The sequence below is a fragment of the Malaclemys terrapin genome, chromosome 3, assembly GCF_027887155.1.
Source record: "Malaclemys terrapin pileata isolate rMalTer1 chromosome 3, rMalTer1.hap1, whole genome shotgun sequence".
NCBI classification, from domain to species: Eukaryota; Metazoa; Chordata; order Testudines; family Emydidae; genus Malaclemys; species Malaclemys terrapin.
In genome coordinates this window covers 87900864-87920439 of record NC_071507.1, presented here as the reverse complement: position 1 = coordinate 87920439, position 19576 = coordinate 87900864, and the positions used below count along the sequence as shown (strand labels likewise).

Below are 19576 nucleotides of genomic sequence, written 5' to 3'. Positions count from 1 at the left end.
GTGAGTCATTCACCATTACCTAAGTAGCATTTGCTTGTCAAGGGGCATGGGTTACAAAACCCAGTGAATTGAGAGAGGATGGGGACAGGTATTTGTATCTGATGGTGTGGCCCCCTCCCTGAGGGGGTTGAAACACCAATTGCACTACCTCCTCTCTCCACTGTTGAATGTCAGAGCTAACTCCTACAAGACAGGCCCAACAAAGAAAATAACAGAACACCACTAGCTGTCACCTTCACCCCCAACTAAAACCTCTCCAGCGCATCATCAGAGATCTACAACCTATCCTGAAAGATGATCCTTTACTCTCACAGATCTTGGGAGACAGACCTGTCCTCGCTTACAGACAACCCCCCAACCTAAAGCAAATACTCACCAGCAACCACACATCACTGAACAAAACCACTAACCCAGGAACCTATCCTTGTAACAAACCCCGATGCCAACTCTGTCCACATATCTATTCAAGTGACATCATCATAGGACCTAATCACATCAGCCATACCATCAGGGGCTCGTTCACCTGCACATCTACCAATGTGATATATGCCATCATGTGCCAGCAATGCCCCTCTGCCATGTACATTGGCCAAACCGGACAGTCTCTACGCAAAAGAATTAATGGACACAAATCTGACATCAGGAATCAAAATACTCAAAAACCAGTGGGAGAACACTTTAACCTGTCTGGTCATTCAGTGACAGACCTGCGGGTGGCTATATTACAACAGAAAAACTTCAAAAACAGACTCCAAAGAGAGACTGCAGAGCTAGAATTGATATGCAAACTAGACACAATCAACTCCGGTTTGAATAAGGACTGGGAATGGCTGAGCCATTACAAACGTTGACTATCTCCCCTTGTAAGTACTCTCACACTTCTTATCACACTGTCTGTACTCGGCTAGCTTGATTATCACTTCAAAAGTTTTTTTTTTTTTTTTTTTTTCTCTCTTAATTAATTGGCCTCTCAGAGTTGGTAAGACAACTCCCACCTGTTTATGCTCTCTGTATGTGTGTATATATATCTCCTCATTATATGTTCCATTCTATATGCATCCGAAGAAGTGGGCTATAGTCCACGAAAGCTTATGCTCTAATAAATTTGTTAGTCTCTAAGGTGCCACAAGTACTCCTGTTCTTCTTTTTGCGGATACAGACTAACACGGCTGTTACTCTGAAACAGAGCTAACTTTGATTCCCTTAGGAGTCTAGTTACAGACTGCTGAGCTGAGTTCACTTTGGGCCAATAGTGCACCAGCACTGGGGCTCCCCTACTACTAGCTGAAATCACAAAAGAGCTAAAGCTATTTAAGAGCTGAGATCACTGAGGCTGTGTTAACTAGTGGGGGAGCCTGAAGCTATATTGCTAAGCTAGCTTAGCGGGGGTGAGCGGAGCGGAGCGGCTCACAGGTCGGTGAGCGGAGCGGCTGGAGGAGCAGCTAGCAGAGCAGAGCCTTGTGGGAGCGGCCCAAGGGACGGCTGGAGCGGAGCGGCGCAGCTCACAGGTCGGTGAGCGGAGTGGAGCGGCTCAAGGTCGGTGAGCGGAGCGGAGCAGCTGCCAGAGCAGTTTGTGGGACTGCGGGTGGAGTGGAGCAGTTCGTGGTGAAGGCTGCCGTGGAACCCCACAGAGAAGCAGCCGGTTGGCCTCGGATCACGTAAGGTGCCCCTTAACACCCTGCTCACCCCCCCCCTTTGAACTCTGGGGCTGCACTGATCATGGACAGGGACTTTGGGGGGTTGTCGGACTTTTGGGACTTTTGTGATTCTTGGGTTGCTGGACCCAAGAGACTTTGGGATTGGTGGACTTTTGGGACTTTGGTGATTCTTGGGTCGCTGGTTTCAAGAACCAACGGGAGAGGACACGGCCCAATTTGCTGGGGTGGGTCTTCGCTCATGGTTTGGTCTAAAAACTCTAGTTGTGGTGTTTTTTCCATTTAATGCTGATGTTGTTTACCCTTGTTGCTGCCAACTTAGATGGGCAGAAGGGTTACATATATTTAGCATCTGACAACTGCTTTGAGACTTTCTTGATCAGTTTATAAATGATCCGTTTAAAGTTGATCAGTTTAAAACTAAGAGTTTTTGTCTTAGTAGGTCATTTTCTACAAACTCAGGTCAACTAGGGAATTTGCATTAGGTCATATGCAAACAAAATCAAAGACTTGTGCAGATTTATTCCTAGCAGGAAGTCTAGGGCTCAGTTCATGGTCTATAGTTAATCTTCAAGCAAGATCTACTGGCTACACAATAAGAAGCAAATGACACTCAAGCCTTTCTTACCTTCAAAATTTTAAGTCACATATGTCTTTTTAAACTGTATTACATTAACTTGCTAAAGAAATTTTTAGAAAGAACAAGAACTGCAGTTCTGTAAGCACATAACGTAATCTGAACTCTGTAGAATTCATCAAGATATATAAATATTTGGATATGAAAACACTTTTTCATTAAATCAAGTTGTCTCATAACTGCTCTCTACTGCATTAGAAAAAAAAGAAACAGATATATGCAATTAGGCACAGAGTGCAGTAAATGTTGCATATAATATTCACATAGAATAAAAAAAATTACAGTTGCAAAATTACACTTAACTTTCTTTTGCCTTTAGATGGTTTAAAGACAATAACAGCACACTAACATTTTGGAAAGCCATACATTAATGAGAAAGGAAAGAGAATTTCTAACTGTAAAATAATGGAGATTATGCAGCAATTTCCAAAGAAATTCAGTTACAAAACTTTTAGAGGATGAATGTCTCATCTATACATCAACCATAAAATTGCATACATTATCTTGATTAATCTTGACCTAATCTTGATTAGGTCTCAGATAGGAGACAAACACCCAATGTGAGAGGCAGAAAAAAAAGCTGTTTAAAATCAGGGGGATAGGAAGAATTCCTTTAAGCATAAATAACTTTATCTAGCACCTCAATTTTATGTTCTTTTTGTTTCATCTGTAATTAACCACATAACAAAAATGAAAGTGAAAGAGGGGGAGCATGTAAAAAGGAAAATTTAGTTTTTGAGGGGAACACATGGTGGCTCTTGTGATTTGTGGGGCCCACAATGAGGGAATGGGGGTATTGGGGATTAATTGCCTCTTCTTCCCAATACTAGAGGGAAATTTTGGCTACTTGGACTGTTATGTGTTGTAATACTATCAAAGCGGTACATGTTGCCAACTTTGGGACTACCCTGGTCATCTTACCCAGTGCTCTCCTGCCCCCCACTTCCCCCTGGCCACTATCTGTGAGGCCAGAATATAGGTTGATTGCTCCACTCCACTCCTGGTGCCTGAAGGGATAATAGCACGGCAGGACTGCACAAGACAGCAACTCACAACCAGCATGAAGGCAGTGAAGAAAGATCAAGATGAACCATGACTTATTCACAGCAGCCATCAAGATTTATAGAGACAAGATGGGTCAGGTAATATCTTTTATTAGACCAACTTCTGTTGGTGAGATAAGCTTTTGAGCTTACACAAAGCTCCAATAAAAGATATTACTTCACCCACATTGTCTCTCTAATATCCTGGGACCTACTGCATACATCAAGATTTATATGCAGACCACATGGTGAAAGGACAAAAGGGGTGCACTTCATTGAAATAGGCAAGTGTTTTCTGGAGGGTCAAGGGGAAAAACAATAAGTTTTTAATGTCTCACTCTTTTTGTGGTAACAGATGCCAGTGCAAAGCGGGTGTAAAAACCTCCCATACTCTTCTGGTAGGGTTTTACACTTGCTTTGCACAAGTGTGGCTAACTCTGCAAAGCAGCAGAGAGTCCAGACCCTTGTACTATCATTTGCCTGTAAAGCACCATCCACATTGATGGTGCTGGCTAAATAAGGAATCCAGACTTGCAAGATCTCAATTCACAAAGTGTGTTCATGCGTATGTACTGTGTGTACTGTTCGTGGGTGTGTACACATACTGCATGGGGCGGGGGGGGGTGTATGTACTCTGGGTGCATACAGTATGTGAGTACTGTGTGTGTATGGTGTGGGAGCGTGCATACAGGGTGGGTGTATTATGCTGGGGTGTGCATACGGGATAGGTGTGTTGTGTGGAGGGGATGTGTACTGTGTGGGGGTGGGTATATTGGGTGGGTATGCTCTGGAGAGGGGTGCGTGGGGGAACACACAGTATTGTCTATGTCGATGGCTGGGCAGGTGGTCACTCGGTGTTGTCGGGACTGGGCCTCGTGGCGGGGGCGAAGAACCACCACACTACTGATAACGAACAAGCTAGTGCCAGGCAGGCCTGAAAGCAGGCGGCGGGCGGGAGGGGGAGGGAGCAGGCGGCCCGAGCCAGCGTGTGCGTGGTGGGAGCGGGGCCGGGGGCCCAGGTAGGGGAAAGACACGACAGTGGGCTCACTGCTGCGCCGGCAGAGAAGGGCCCAGAGGCTGGGGGCGGGAGGGGGGAACGCTGCATCCGGGTCTCACTCACTCACCTATCATGGCCACGGTGGGGGGAGGGGAGGGAGCGCGCGCACGCACCCGTCCCGTCCGCGCTCGCAGCTCAAATTCTCGCCTTCAGCACTCTGACTGAACACGCAACTGCGGGGCGAGCCGGCGGGACTGCTGAGTCATAGTGCGCATGCGCACAATTGGAGCGTGCCTGCCGATCGCTTAGTACTCTGGGTAGCGTAGTTCTCTCGTGTGTACGCTCTTTCCTGCTCTCGCCGGGGCTGTTCCACGTGATCGGCGCAATTTCACACACACCCCTCACGTGACCACAAACAGAAGCCGGGCAGATTGTTGACATGTTGCGTAGCAACCGTGAGGCGTCCCTGGAAGCGTGTTGGTGTTAGCGACAGAGTGAGGCAGTGTCCCTCCCTCCCAGCCAGACCCCTCACAGGAGCCTCCATAGGCAACAGGAGGGGGTGAGGAAGGGCAGCAGGGGCAGGGGGTGAGGAAGAGGAAGGGCAGCAGGGGGTGAGGAAGGGGGACGGGGGTGAGGAAGAAGAAGGGCAGCAGGGGGTGAGGAAGGGCGGCAGGGGCAGGGGTGAGGAGGAAGAGGAAGGGCAGCAGGGGACGAGGAAGGACAGCAGGGGGTGAGGAGGAAGAGGAAGGACAGCAGGGGGTGAGGAAAGGCAGCAGGACGGTGAGGAAGATTTATTTTTTTCCCAATTTATTCTTTTAGCCTATATATTTAATTCCTGTCCCCCACAAAGGTGCCTGGGGACATGGTGGCAGAGAAAGATGGTTCGAGCCCCCCGAAACTCACTAGAGAGAGACCCCAACAACAACAGCAGCCACTGGGGCAGCTGAGGAGAACCAAGCAGCAGGTCACCGATGGATTCACTGTTAAAGCCATGATGAGAAACACTGTGGTATGTTTGCTGCCAGTAAAGAGGTTTTTAATTTGTTTAGTCTCATGTGCCTATGAAGCAGGTTCGGGGGTGGGGTCGGTGCCTGCCAGAAAGTATGCAGGGTTGGCATGATTTTAACTGAGATTAATTGGTCATGGAAATAGCTTTGAAGAAATGTCATCTTGAGGTAATGGGTGGTCTCTCAGGATATTGTGATACTTCAGGTTAAAATGTGCCAGTTTTGTGTTGCCATGTATGTTGTTATATTGTTTTGCGTAATCAAATCATATTGAATCAAATTCCAACCTATTATGAAGTTATGTCCAAACATAATTATGTTGTACTTCGTTAAAATGTTATCACGTCATGCCATGACACTGTGTCAAAAAGTCTTCACCTTGTGTCACTGTATGGTGAAATTATGACATAAATGTCACATCATATGGTGAAAGTTTTTCTTTGCAAAGGAGATGGTCCTTAAATCCTCAGCTCAGAGATACTATAGAAATGCAACATATTACTATTAATTATTATTCTAAGTATATATTTTAGTTAAAGGAAAACCCATACAAAGAGGTAGGAGAAAACAGTTGAACATCACATGAAAAATGCAGCATTTTTAAAAGAACTTCCAAAAATAATCATCAAAAACCTTTCACACAGTATTAGAAAATATTACCTTGGAAATAAACATTTATTTTCTAGTGGCTAGCTCTTTAGCATGAGGATCACAAATAGGGGTTGATCCATCAACCTTTACTTTAACTAACAGTCTTTACAGAAGTAGTTCTATTAAAGTGTGTGGGACTTCTGCCATGAGTAAAGATTGCAATATCACACACTGTGTCTGTAGTAAACCTTTCCTACAGTAATTGTTGTAACTGATTGTGTCCATTAAATTTAATAAATAAACCTCAAAGCTTCTGGTAATGCTGCTCAATTTCTAAGTGGGATGTGCTGTTATGAGCACACAACATCTGTGCTCAAAGCTCTGGATTGGCTTTTTGTTTGCTTTTGGGTACAGTTCAAGGTGTTGGCAACAGTCTTTCTCTTTCTCTCTTTTTAATTGCATATACATTCCCAATAATAATTACAAAATGCATGAAAACAACCCTAGAAACTGATCTCACACAGTCTCTGGAATTCATTATATATATCAAAATTTAAAAGAAAAACAAACAAACAAGTCTACCTTAAATATATTGAGAAGCATTGTACTCTGTAGAATATATCTGAGAAATAACATTTTCCCCTTCTAGAGGCCTCAGTTGGACTAACAAACAACAATAATTATGAGCAAAGCCCCTCCCAGCACTGACTTATTATCATGTAATAATAAAAAAACATTTATTATTTAATGTTAGCAGCCAAATCAGTCATACCCAGGTGCTTAACTTTATGCATAATCAAATTAACTTCAATAAGATTATTCATAGGGCATAAAGTTAAACACATGCATAAATCTTTGCCTAAATTAGGCCTTAAAGACACAAAACATGAAATGTAAAAAACAGGGCTATAACATAAAACAAGCATATGAACAAAAATGATTAGGGGTATGGAACGGCTGCCATATGTGGAGAGATTAATAAGACCGGGACTTTTCAGCTTGGAAAAGAGACGACTAAAGGGGGATATGATTGAGGTCTATAAAATCATGACTGGTGTGGCGAAAATAAATAAGGAAGTGTTATTTACTCCTTCTCATAACACAAAAACTAGGGATCACCAAATGAAATTAATAGGCAGAAGGTTTAAAACAAACAAAAGGAAGCATTTTTTCACACAGCACACAGTCAACCTGTGGAACTCCTTGTCAGAGGATGTTGTGAAGGCCAAGACTATAACAGGGTTCAAAAAAGAACTAGATAAATTCATGGAGGATAGGTCCATCAATAGCTATTAGCCAGGATGAGCAGGGTTGGTGTCCCTAGCCTCTGTTTGCCAGAAGCTGGGAATGGGCGACGAGATGGATCAGTTGATGATTACCTGTTCTCTTCATTCTCTCTGGGGCACCTGGCATTTGCCACTGTTGGAAGATAGGATACTGGGCAAGATGGACCTTTGGTCTGATCCAGTATGGCCATTCTTATGTTCATATGAACCATCAATAAACTTGAATCTGAATCTGATTTTAGTGATCAGTATATAGAGAACTGTTTGTTAACTATTACTATTATTGCTTTTAATTCACAAAGTCTCCAGTCAGGATTTGGGCTCTGTAGAAACACAAAGAACTGTATAATCACCACTCTGAAGAACTCAGAACTATAATCTATGCTCTACCACATCTGAAAGATTGGAACCCCAACTGGCATAGAACATTTATCTCTAATTCTGAGGTTCATGAGTCCTCCATTTAGAAACCATAAGTGTGTATTTCCTAGATCATAATTATGTTTTTCTAATAGTTATCACATCTACAGTATGTGCTAGTAAGCTACAGACCTCATGTCCAAAACCTCATTTTTACATTTTCCCCAAGACCAGCTGGTCTTTGATGCTCATTTCAAATTTGTTCCCAATTTTGTTCAGGATTTTCATTTAAATCAGTCTATGACTTTGACTGGTATTTTTATCTGCACTCACATTCATCCCACATTCTCCATAAGATGAACATTAGACAGTTTCCGTCCTTTGATTTAGACAGGCCATAGATCTTTTGTGAATCCTATTTTCTTTTCTTGAGTCCTGTGAATAAGTTTAGTGGCATTTCCATCCTTCAGATTGTTGGGCAATTATTGGCTGCAAATGCACAGACATGAGTTCACGAGACAATTTTCTCTATATATACCTCTGCTAGAATATTATGTAAAGTTCTGAGCGCCTTGGGTCAGGTCCACAAAAGGACTTAGGCATTGCAATGCTGAATGTTGCAGCACCTAATTTTTATGTGCTCAGAAAATTACAGGAACAACGAACACTGTGATTCACAAAGCCTGAGGTTAGCGTTTAGGCTTTCTATACAATGAATGGGGAGAGATAGGTACCTAAGATGTGATCCACAAAAACCAGCATGCTCGGCATGGGAGCCCATCTCCTGGAGTCAGGAGGCTAGGTGTCTAAGCTATTTTTTGCAGGAATGAGTGAGGTGTCTGCCTTGCTCCACACAAGACAGCCAGAGGAGGTGGTGCTCATTGTATAACTGTTAGTCTAGTGGTTAGAGCACTCATCTGGGATGTAGAGCCCCATGTTTAAGTCCCCCTTCTGCTGGCAAGGGAGAAAGGATTTAAATAGGGATCTTCTCTCTTTTTGGAATGTGCTCCAACCACTGGGCTATGGGATCTTCTGGTGTGGGGGTCCCTCAATTTCTCCTTTTGTAGCTTTTCCACTGTAGATAAATAATTAAAGAGTGATTGGAGAAGGGGGACTGCACCTGGGGTCTCCCACATGGGTGGCCTACCTACCAGGCTACGAGTTATTCTTTCTCTTGTTGGTCCTATGACTTTTCCCCCATGGATAAATACTTGAATAGTCACTGAATGAGAGAGAGCTGGAAGTTGGGAGATTCAGGTTCCAGTCCCCCTGCTCCAATCAGTCTTTTGTTATTTATCCATGGTGGAATAGCTTCAACAGGAGAGACTAAGGGAGCCTGCCATCAGAATTTCCCAGAGCTCAGTGGTTAGAGCACTCTCCTAAAGGTGGTATACCTCTGTGCAAATTTTGAATGAGACCCGATCTGATAGGTGGCTTCAGATGTTCTTCCATCTAGCCTCCCCCCAGTTTTTGGATTCTTCTGGGTCTAGAAGGGAGATAGGCAACTGGATACCTAGAGTAAAGCAGCAATGTCACACTCAGAGGCAGAAACTTAGGCACGGAGGAAACTTTTTCCATGACAAGTTAGGTACCAAGTGAGTTTAAGTGCCTACAGTGTTTGGTGTAAGTTTTATGAATCTCACTGGAGACAAAAAATGGGATTTAAGCACCCAGTCTGGGGCTTAGGCTCCTAAGTACCTTTGTTGATCAGGGCTCTTGATAGTAGAAAAATACTGACACACTGAAGAGAGTGTAGGGAATTTCTAATCTTACTACTTGCTGTTCTCCCAATGTTGGTAAATTAACTTGTAAACTTCCTACCATTGTTGTTATCTTATTTTCAGGTATTATTTTCTATTATACACTTCATATCTTGGGTAGATTGCATCTAATGTATCAGGAATGTTTTAAATAACAGCTCTCTCCTGTTTTCAAAACAACAAACCCCAGGCAAGCCCCAAGAAATGACATTCTTTCGGCCTTCAGCAGACATATGGGCTGTGGAAACCAGATAATTTCTTTTTAATTTGGTCTTCATGCTGCAGCTTTATCATCTAAAATCTTCTGTGACTCAACATACATTTGTTTACCCATTATGTAACACTTTCTTCATCATATTGATCATTAATAACTTATAATTCACCATTACTTTCCACAAAATTTTTCCAAATTCTGGAGATGCTGAAATATATCTGCAAAGACTTTTAAAACACCTTTTCTGTATTAATCAAGACAAGGTGAATTTGACCTTGGTGGAGAGAATGCAAAACAAAAAAGAAAGGGGTTTATTTTACAGCTTTTTTAATTCTAGAGATGTGGAGAACAAACTATATAACCACTTCAGTGAGTTTAAGGATTAATTTTTTAAGATCTTTCCTCCTCTCCAGATATATTCAGTTCACAAAGATATTTGCATATCTTTGTATAAGCAATAGTATATAAAAGAATACTTGATTTAGTCTAGAAATTCAGAAGTTTTAGCAGGGCTTGAAAAAATTTACTCAATTCATGACAAGTGGAAAGCTTTGGCCGGTGAGTATGGATACCTAAACTTTCACACTTTAAGTGAATTTAAGTTATTTTTAAACAATTAGGATTCTAGCTCTTATGGTTTCTATTATGGATATGACAATAACATTTGGAAGGTTAACAGAATGTGAAAAAATGCAGTACCGTCTTCCTAGTCTGCAAACAAGTAAATCCACTGTCACTGCAATGGCTCCTAGCTTTGATAATCAACAGCAGAATGAAATTAATAAAATTCTGATCAGTTTCACAGGTGATAGTTAGAACACTGTGGAAAGTAGTGAAACTGGTAAGAATCATGGTGGTTTCTTATTGCCACTACTGTTGCTTGGGAAAGTTATAAACAACAGTATAGGCAGCCACTGGATTTATTCTCATGGGAGAAGGACTCAAAAATGGAGATCAGGGAGTTGTAGAGTATTAGGTCCAGATATACAAAGGGATCTAGGTGTTGTAACACCTAACTTTTAGGTGCTTAGAAAATCACAAGAACAATTGAATTCACAAAGTCTGAGTTAGGTGCCCAGCCTTTTATACAATGCATGGGGAGAGATCGATGTGTGATAATGGGACCCACAAAACCCACCATTTAAACTAGCCAATAAGAATTATTGAGAAAGAGGAGATGTCCAAAGTGGAACAGCTTCAACAGAAGAGATTGAGAGAAACTCACATCAAAGTATTGCAAACCCTAGAGGTCAGGGCACTTTTCTGAGAAGTAGGAGACCTCTATGCAAATCTTTGCTCTCCTTAAAGCAGAAGGGGAAATTGAGCCTGGGTGTGGTACATGCTGGATGAATGTACTAACTAGGGGGCTGTAAGTTGTAAGAGAGGCACCACCATAGCTTCCTCCGGCTGGCTTTTTAATGGGACCTCATCCAGTAGGCCAGCTCTTAGCGTGCCAACCAGATCAGCCCCTGCCTATCTTCTGCTGGTTTGAGAATTGTGCTGGGGCATACGCATTATATAGGTGTCCAGTTACCTAGAGTGAGGAGCAGTGCATATGCCCAGAGGCAGAAACCTAGATGCCTCAGGGACTTTTACAGCAAAAATGTAGATGCCAAGTGAGGCTTGGTTTACTCTACAGAGTTAGGTCTACATAAACAGCTTATGTCAACCTAACTATGTTCGTATCTACAGTACAATCTTGCTCCCGCCGATGTAAGTACCCTACTACACCGACATAATAACTGCACCTCCATGAGAGGCTTAGGGTTTATGTTGGTGTAGTTAGCGCGACACGGCATTCCTTACAGGGGTTGTTGGCTGTCTTGGAGCCATGAAATTGACAAGAAAGCCAGCTCCTGGCTCCCCAGCTGGGCTGCTGTCAGGTCTCTGCTCCAAACCATGCTGCCATCCAGGCTCCCGGCTTGGGCTGCTGCCCGGGCTCCCCACTCCCTGCTGGGAGCCCTGCTGCCCCTCAGGGTCTCTGCTCCCCACCAGGAGAATGGCAGCTGACTGGACCTCAGGCAGCTTCCTCCCTACTCCCAGCTGGGAGCAGCTCCTCTCCTCCCAGCCCCCCGCTTCCAGCTCAGAGCAGGGAGGTGAGAAGCCTCTCAGGGCAGTTGGGCTCCCAATGGGGAACTGCGTGGAGCTAAGAGCCTGGGCTCTCAGCCCCCCACCCTGCCCCTCTTCAGTCGGTGGAAGCGCTCCTGGTGAGGACGCACACTATCGACAGGAGGGTAGTGTGGACATCAGTAAGTACTGCGGTAGCTGTAAGTCGATCTAACAGGTCGATTTAAGATGGTAGTGTAGACCTGCCCTGAGATTATGTACCCACAGGGTTAAGCGGTAGCTGAGTGAGGGGAAGATTGTGGATCACAGTGCTGCCTGAAACTGGGACATAGATACCTAAGAGCTTTTGCAGATGTGGGGCCTTGTGAAAATTACTGGAATCCACAAAGCCTGAGTTAGGTGCCCAGGCAATATGAACCGAAGTGTGGAAGCCACAAAAGCCAGCAGGCTAAGCAGCTCCCCATGTAAATTAGACAACAGCAGATGTGAACGAGAGGGTGTGTCCTATGCTCATCCTTCTCAGGGAGTTTGGTACTTATCTCTGCTTGCGATCTTTGGCCATGAACCTTCTCTTGGAATCATGTATATAAGCCATATTATGCAAGAAATGCTAGAGGAGCACGTCATGGTAGTGTCCACTTTATAATTTTAACTCAGTGATTCAATACCACCCAGCCCCTGGTTCAATACCACCCTCTGCTCAATGGGGAGAAAGTAATTGAATGTGGATCTCCCACCTCTCAGGAGAGTGCCCTTGTCTTAGGATGTAGTTATTGAATAGTCTGGTGTAGGGCTCTCTGAATATCTCCTTTTGAAACTGTTCTACTTTGTATAAATACTTAAATAGTCATTGGGCCAACAAGAGTGACAATGACTCTATAGCCTTGTGGTTAGGGTACCTACTAGGCATGAAAGATACAGGGTTTACTCCCCCTGGTCCAACATGGAACTTGTTCGTGAAAGGTCTCCCACCACCCCAATAGTAGATAGAAACATTTAATCCTTTGGCTAGTCTGGTAAAAATTCATGAGTTCTCAGTTTTAGTACCCCGTGTTTAAAATGTATTACAGTAGAACCTGCGAGTTACTAACACCTTGGGAATAAAAGATTTTTCATAACTCTGAACAAAATATTATGGTTGTTCTTTCAAGTTTACAGCTGGAACATTGACTTAATATAGCTTTGAAACTTTCCTGTGCAGAAGAAAAATGCTGCTTTTAACCATTTTAATTTAAATGAAACAAGCACAGAGATTGCTTCCTTACCTTTTCAAATCTTTTTTAAACTTTCCCTTAATTTTTTTAGTAGATTACATTTAACACAGTACTGTATTGTAGTTGCTTTGTGTGTGTGTGTGTGTGTGTGTCCTGCTGCCCGATTACATACTTCTGGTTCCAAATGAGGTGTGTGGTTGACTGGTCAGTTCATAACTCTGAGGTTGTACTGTAGTTTAGATAGCTGGCTTAATAGATATTCACCAAAAGAAAAATGTTTCTGATCCTAAAGTAACTGGGATCCCTTTTCTTTGTTCATGTGTAACTTTTTACTGATCCAATATGTTTTTTCTTCAAAAACTGTGGAACAGATGAACTGATATACCAAGTTAGACTAAAAATTCATGTAGTCCAATTTCCTGTTTCAGACAGTGGTCAGTACCAGATACTAAAAACACTTCCCTATAATAGACAATTATGTAATATTTTGCCTATGGGAGAATTTCTTCTTAACTCCTGAGTTAATTTAGTGGTTGGTTTATGTCCTGAAGCAGAAGAGGTATGATATTCCTTATGAACTTTTATACAAGCTAAGTAACTGCAAATATTCTTATTATTCATATAGATAATACTACACCCTGTCTCTGGAAGCCAACAAGGGAAGAAATGAAGAACAATAGGGAAATAAGGCTTCAATTCAGCAAAGCACTTAATCACATGTTTAAGTGATTTGCTTAACTGGGGCCTATGAGAGGCAGACTCAAGCATCCACAGAATCAGTAGCCTCTCATAACCAGAGGAGTGAAGAGCAGCAAAAATAATTCCCTCCCCCATTAAAAATAGGATACTTGCGAGTACTAACGGTCACACATTCAGTTTAAAGCATTGGTATTTTTATCTGAATAAGCAATGATTTGATTACACAGTCAAATCAAAGCACATGCAATTAGAAGTTTGCAGTCTAGGGTCTGAGAGGTTTTCCGGGTCCCTTCCAACATGAATTAAATGTAAGAAGACAAATGTTCATATGTAATCCCCCCTTCCTGTGCATTCCCACAAGCATGCCTTTAAGATGATATCTGAAGGGGATCCTGCTTTGATGTCTATCCTAGTATTCCTCCACCAGCTGTCATTTTCACATTTTGTACGCTCTCTAGAGTGCACAAAATCACATATTGCACATTCAAATAAGCTTAATGGGAGGAATTCAGGAAAAGAGATGACTATTCAGGATAAAGGGAAGACTCACTTTGGCTGAGGTTAAGGAAGGCCAATCAAAGAAAATGTTATTAGCTTGTCTTAAATGCTTTACTTTGTATTTCGATGGACAGTGTTTTAGATGTATGCCCTCCTTTACATACATTTGTCTGTAACTCTGTATATCAGTGTATTTTTAAAAGAACTTAGTAGACAATCACATATTGCTTGTATGGTGTGCATGATTTTTTAAATACTTTATTTCTAAATCAGATTTTTCAGAAATTCCAAAAGGATGTCAGAGCTAATTGAGGATTAAGTTGGTTTAAATTTGGATTTTTAAAACGGAGTAATTGAGCAGAGATATTCATGTGCAAAAATAGCCTATGAAAAAATCTTAATTGGTGAAATATACCCTTCTTTTATGGTCAGACATCCTTCAACACATTTTTTAAAGGTGAAGTTAAGATAACAGCCACATATCAGTAGTCTGAGTGCAAATTATTTTAGAAGAATGTTAAAGTTTAAAAATCCCTTTAGGCTTTTGAGGGATCAAAGTAGTTGGGGGAGGAATTCCTCACTCTAGACACCTGAATGGTGCCCAGTAACAGCAGAAAAGTGGAGGAAGGGAGCCGTCATTACACAGGGGCCTGGGTGCAATAGGAAATAAGCAGGAGGATTGAGAAGGGGGTTCATAACTTTCCAGGGGCCTCTTGCCTAAGAAGAAGCATGCGGTGAAAAGAAGGAGCAGGGAAGGGAATCTTATACACCCTAATATGCTGCCCCCAGATGCTAAACTGTCCCTATTTTCCCCACCTTGCAGATTTTCAAAGCAGGGTTCCATTTTTGCTTACAGAGTTCCACCTAGAGAAGGAAGACAGGGTGCTAACAGGAGTCTGGGGGGTAACATCTGTAGCAGCATTTTCTTAATCTCATTATTGCCATTCTTTGGATTTTATCACAAGTTGTGTAATATTTGATGTTTTTTTCTTGAAGCCCCAGCTGCTGGAATCAAGAGATTGCATGAGGATCTCAGCTTACATTAAAAAATAATTTCTAGACAGTGTGGTTCCAGAAAAAGTCTTGAAAACATTACCCTAGTGTACCATAAAAGCTCTGAAACTAAAAAGCCAATAAAAGGAACCTACCATTTAAAAAAAAAAACCTCACGATTTTAAGGGCCTACCTCATGATTTTTGAATGATTGGGGATGGCATTATTGTAGTTTTGCTCACCTGGCTCCATGCAGAAGGCCTCCACAAACATTTCCAGCTGATCTCTGCCTTGGCTTCTAGTGAATATGTATATTTTAGGTGTCATAATACATAAACTCCTTGTCCAATTCTCTTTAAATATGATAGAAAAATTCTACCTCATCTCTATAGGTAACATACTAATGATGAGATTGCTATTATTTTTATGTTTTATAAGGTAGTACTGACATTGTTTTATAATAGAAATTTAATTGCTACCTTAACTATGAATCACTGCTGTTCTCTAATCTGGAGAATGATCAAATGGAAGTCTACTAAATGTACAAAAAGAAGTCTTCCTTTAGACTGGGAGTAAATATGAAAAATTTCAGCCCAATGTAATTTCACTTTGTCTTTTTCAGAAAGTTATAAGCACCTAAAAATCAGGCTGCTTATGAAAAGACCTTTTCAACCAGAACTATAGCATTCTTTCTACAATATTATGATAATATAACCAGAAAAAAATCTATGTAATGCTAGATATTATAACATCATTTATCAGAGCTCAAATTTCATACTGTATTTTTAACTAGAATTTGTATTGCTTAATGATGTTTCTGTTCAGAAAATATTCTTAATATTGCTGTTCTTGATATTTTAGAAGACTCCGATTTTTTTTTAAATTAGTCCCTATTTTTTTATAAATATGGGGAGAGTTGATGTATTTTTCATAAATATAAGAATGAGATTTGTTTCATATTCTTGAGCGTGAAGAAATGCACGCTGCTCAGTTACATATTTGAATCACCAATCTGCCTTTTTCAGAGTAACAGCCGTGTTAGTCTGTATCCGCAAAAAGAAGAACAGGAGTACTTGTGGCACCTTAGAGACTAACAAATTTATTAGAGCATAAGCTTTCGTGGACTACATCCGAAGAAGTGGGCTGTAGTCCACGAAAGCTTATGCTCTAATAAATTTGTTAGTCTCTAAGGTGCCACAAGTACTCCTGTTCTTCAATCTGCCTTTTATAATTTAGTCATATGACTGAAAATAGATAATAAGCAGATTGTCAATTAGCACCCTCATCCTATCATTGATTGACATTTTTATTATCTTAAACCACTTCATTTATTTTATTCACAATATTTTACATAGAGAGAAAGCTTGTAAAGTTTTACATTTCATAGGTAGATGAACTAGATGTAAAATTATTTTGAAACATAATGACACTTTTCAAGATGCCTTAGCTAATCAGTTCTTTATGAACTAAAAAATAGCATATTCGCACTGAACCATTATTTTAAATATGACTTACAGAGAGCACTGTAAGTTCTGTCCATTGAAGTATTGGGATACAATACTTAAAACTTTGCAAAATTGCACACGATTGTAAAACAGCTTATACCTGACCCCTCCTACCATAAGGAGCAAAGGGAATTCCAGGGTGGTTCTGATCATACTGGCAGTAGCAGATGCTGTGATGACATATCAGAGTGGGAATCAGTAATTGGGGCAAGGCAGCATGCTTCAAGACCTAAGAATGAAAATACTCTTTAGTTTTCAAATAATAATTATACTTTGGCTAATCCTCTAAACTTTGTCAAAGAGGTATTCAGCCCTACTGCTGAAATTAATGGAGGACAATTGTCTTTGCCAATCACCTTTAAGAGGTGCTGTTGTTATTCTATAGTTTATATGATAAAGTGTTGTTCACTCAGTCGTGGGTCAATAATGATGTTGGTGAAATTCTGGCCCCCCCGAAGTCAATGCCAAAACTTTAATTGACTTCAGGAGGGTCAGGATTTCACCTAATGGTCTTACTATAATTAACTTATAATCAATAGATGTCATAGTCTGTTACGTGGCCCAGGACCAGCCGTACACCAAATTGTGCCCCAGGTGAGGAGCATCTTTCGCGCCCCCCCTCTATTTGTTAAACTTTTGAATACCTTATTTTTATTGTATTTGTAGCCCATTTCATGACTTTGATGCAAGATATGCTTGCATGATTTATTCCTGTCGTATAAGACAATAAATTTGCACACTAAGATCTGTAAATCTGTATTTATTCTTGCCATATATAAACAAATAAACAATTCATTTCCTCTAAGCTTATAGAAACTTTGTAAATTAATATAAAAAAATTGAACTCTGCACTAACATTGGGTGGACCAGTGTTACAGTAGGCATATTCCTGGGGGAATTCTGCACCATTGCGGCGCAGCAGAAAAAAGACCCCCTGTAGATTCTCTTTGCTTCCTTGCAGAAAATGGTTTCTGTGGGGAAGCAAAGAGAAGCTGCACCAGTGCTCACTCACCCTTCCCCAGCAGCTCAGACAAGTCTTTCTGGGCAGCCAGGGGAGAGGTAAATCACTGGGGAGAAGGGGGCCTTGGAATGCCCCGGCCGCCCAGGGAAGTGAGTCCAAGCTGGGCGGGGTGGAGGGGAAGAGGAGGATGGAGACAAGTTTCCCCCCCCTTCCCTGCACAAAGCTAGGTCAAATCAACCCCCCAAAACTTCCCCTGGCTGCAGGAAGCTCTGCACCATAGGGTTCGGGGGGCTTGGTGGTGGGGAGGTCTGGTGGAGAGGGTGAAGTTCAGCAGGGGGATTGCGGAGGGGGGTATTCTGGATGCACAGTAGTTGGGTGAATAGGGGGAGCAGCTCCCTGTACAGTGACCCTCTCCCCCTGCCCGCACACACCTAGAACCTCCCACCGAGTCCTCCCCCCATCCGGAGCCCCCTGCATGCAGAACCCCCCACTGAGTCCCCTGAACCCCCACCCCACTGATCCTTACTCTGCATGCAGAACCCCCCCACTGATCCTTACTCCCTCCATCAGTAGCCACCCACACCTGGACACCCACCCCAATGAGCCCCAACCAGCTTCACCTGACCCCCCACCCTACCAAGCCCCTCTCCCCCACCACCCTCCACTAAGCCCTAACCACCTTCACCTGGACTCCGCTGCAGAGTCCCATTTTCCCTGCATCCAGAACCCCACACCGAGCCCCTGTGCATCCAAATCCCCTCCCCAGACCTCCCATCGATCTCCCCACACCCAGATTGTGCCACTCAGAAACCTGGTACCCTTGAGAGAATTCTGTACCAAAAAATTTAAAAAATTAAAATTCTGCAAAGTTCTGCATATTTTATTTGTAAAAATAACACAGAAACACAACAACAATATAATCATACCATTTTCAATTTTGGTAATTTATTTCAAAATACTTGTAAGTAAATAATTAAAAATGGTGTGATTATATTTTTATGTTTCTGTTATTTTGACAAATAACATATATGCAGAACTTTGCAGAATTTTAAAATATTTTGCACAAAATTTTTAATTTTTATGGCGCTGAATTCGCTCAGAAGTAAGTAGATGATAGCCTTAAAATGTTAACCCTCATCCTTTAGTTCAAGAGGTCAATTTTCTTGCCTTTTCCCTTGTGAACTGAAGCACAGCATCAGAGAGATCCAAAGACTGGCCAATGTCATTTTAAAACAATAAAATAGCAAGTGATGTTTCTTGTTGGCCATCGTCGATCAAAGATATATTTTAATGAGCCTGAGCTTCGAAAAGCTGCATTTACCACTTGCAAGTGTGACCAGTAGCGTGAGCAGAATCCTCAAAGCTATCCACACATTAGGAAAAGTGTCCTTCAGCCCTGCATCATGAATGAATTGGAGAACTTGAAGTGGAGAGTGCTTCCCATATGACAAAATCTAATGAATGTTGTCCAATTCGAAATAGTGGTCTTTATCATAGATGTCTGAACATTCCCCATGTGTTAGTGTCCGATGAAGGTCCATACAATTGTTAAAGAGTGTTTTCCTGTCTGGCAGCAGCTTACGAAGGTCATATAAAAACCTTCAGGTTTTTTCGTGATGCGTCATTTGTCTGAATCTTTCTTTGATAGACACTCGAGCAGTGTCAACAAGTGACCGAAAAAAACTTTCTCTTGAATTTTTCTTCCAAGCTTCTGATCACCTCATCTCTGTCCTTGTAACCAAACTGTCTCTTCTTCCAATGAATACAAGTTTCCTTGAAGACGGGCTCAACTCCTAAGTTTTCCTCCGTTCCTCAGCAGTGATGGCATCTTCAAATCTGTTGTCTCTGTAGGTCACAATGAAATCAAGGCAGCTTCTCAAAGTAGTAGCGGTCATGATGTCCATTGACTGAATTTATAATGCCTTGCTTACAGCATTTACTGAGAACCCAGAATATCATGCCAAACCACAACTGAGACCAGAAATTTGAAGTCAATGATCTGGGTGGCCAAGCTTTGCACCTCGTATCAGATTCCGTCCTTGTCTTTACTTGACTGTGTCCATTCCATCAGGCTGTGGTAGACTTCAGT

At 41.9% G+C, this 19576-nt stretch overlaps 2 protein-coding genes across 6 annotated transcripts in view; one reads left to right on the top strand and one right to left on the bottom strand.

The window, feature by feature from the left end:
• The window catches only part of PRKN (parkin RBR E3 ubiquitin protein ligase), a 1227966-nt gene extending 1223402 nt beyond the window's left edge, over positions 1 to 4564 (bottom strand). For both annotated transcript variants that reach the window (XM_054023728.1, XM_054023729.1), the window contains exon 1: positions 4460 to 4564. In XM_054023728.1, the coding sequence (XP_053879703.1) occupies positions 4460 to 4466 (7 nt within the window). In that variant the 5' untranslated portion in view covers positions 4467 to 4564. The remainder of the gene's footprint in view (positions 1 to 4459) is intronic.
• Positions 4565 to 4784: 220 nt separating this feature from the next.
• The window catches only part of PACRG (parkin coregulated), a 461469-nt gene continuing 446677 nt past the window's right edge, over positions 4785 to 19576 (top strand). For 2 of the 4 annotated variants that reach the window (XM_054021340.1, XM_054021339.1), the window contains exons 1-2: positions 4785 to 4891; positions 5183 to 5341. In XM_054021340.1, the coding sequence (XP_053877315.1) occupies positions 5195 to 5341 (147 nt within the window). In that variant the 5' untranslated portion in view covers positions 4785 to 4891; positions 5183 to 5194. Of the gene's footprint in view, positions 4892 to 5151; positions 5342 to 19576 lie in introns of all 4 variants that reach the window. The other 2 variants (XM_054021337.1, XM_054021338.1) reach the window with 2 other exon arrangements.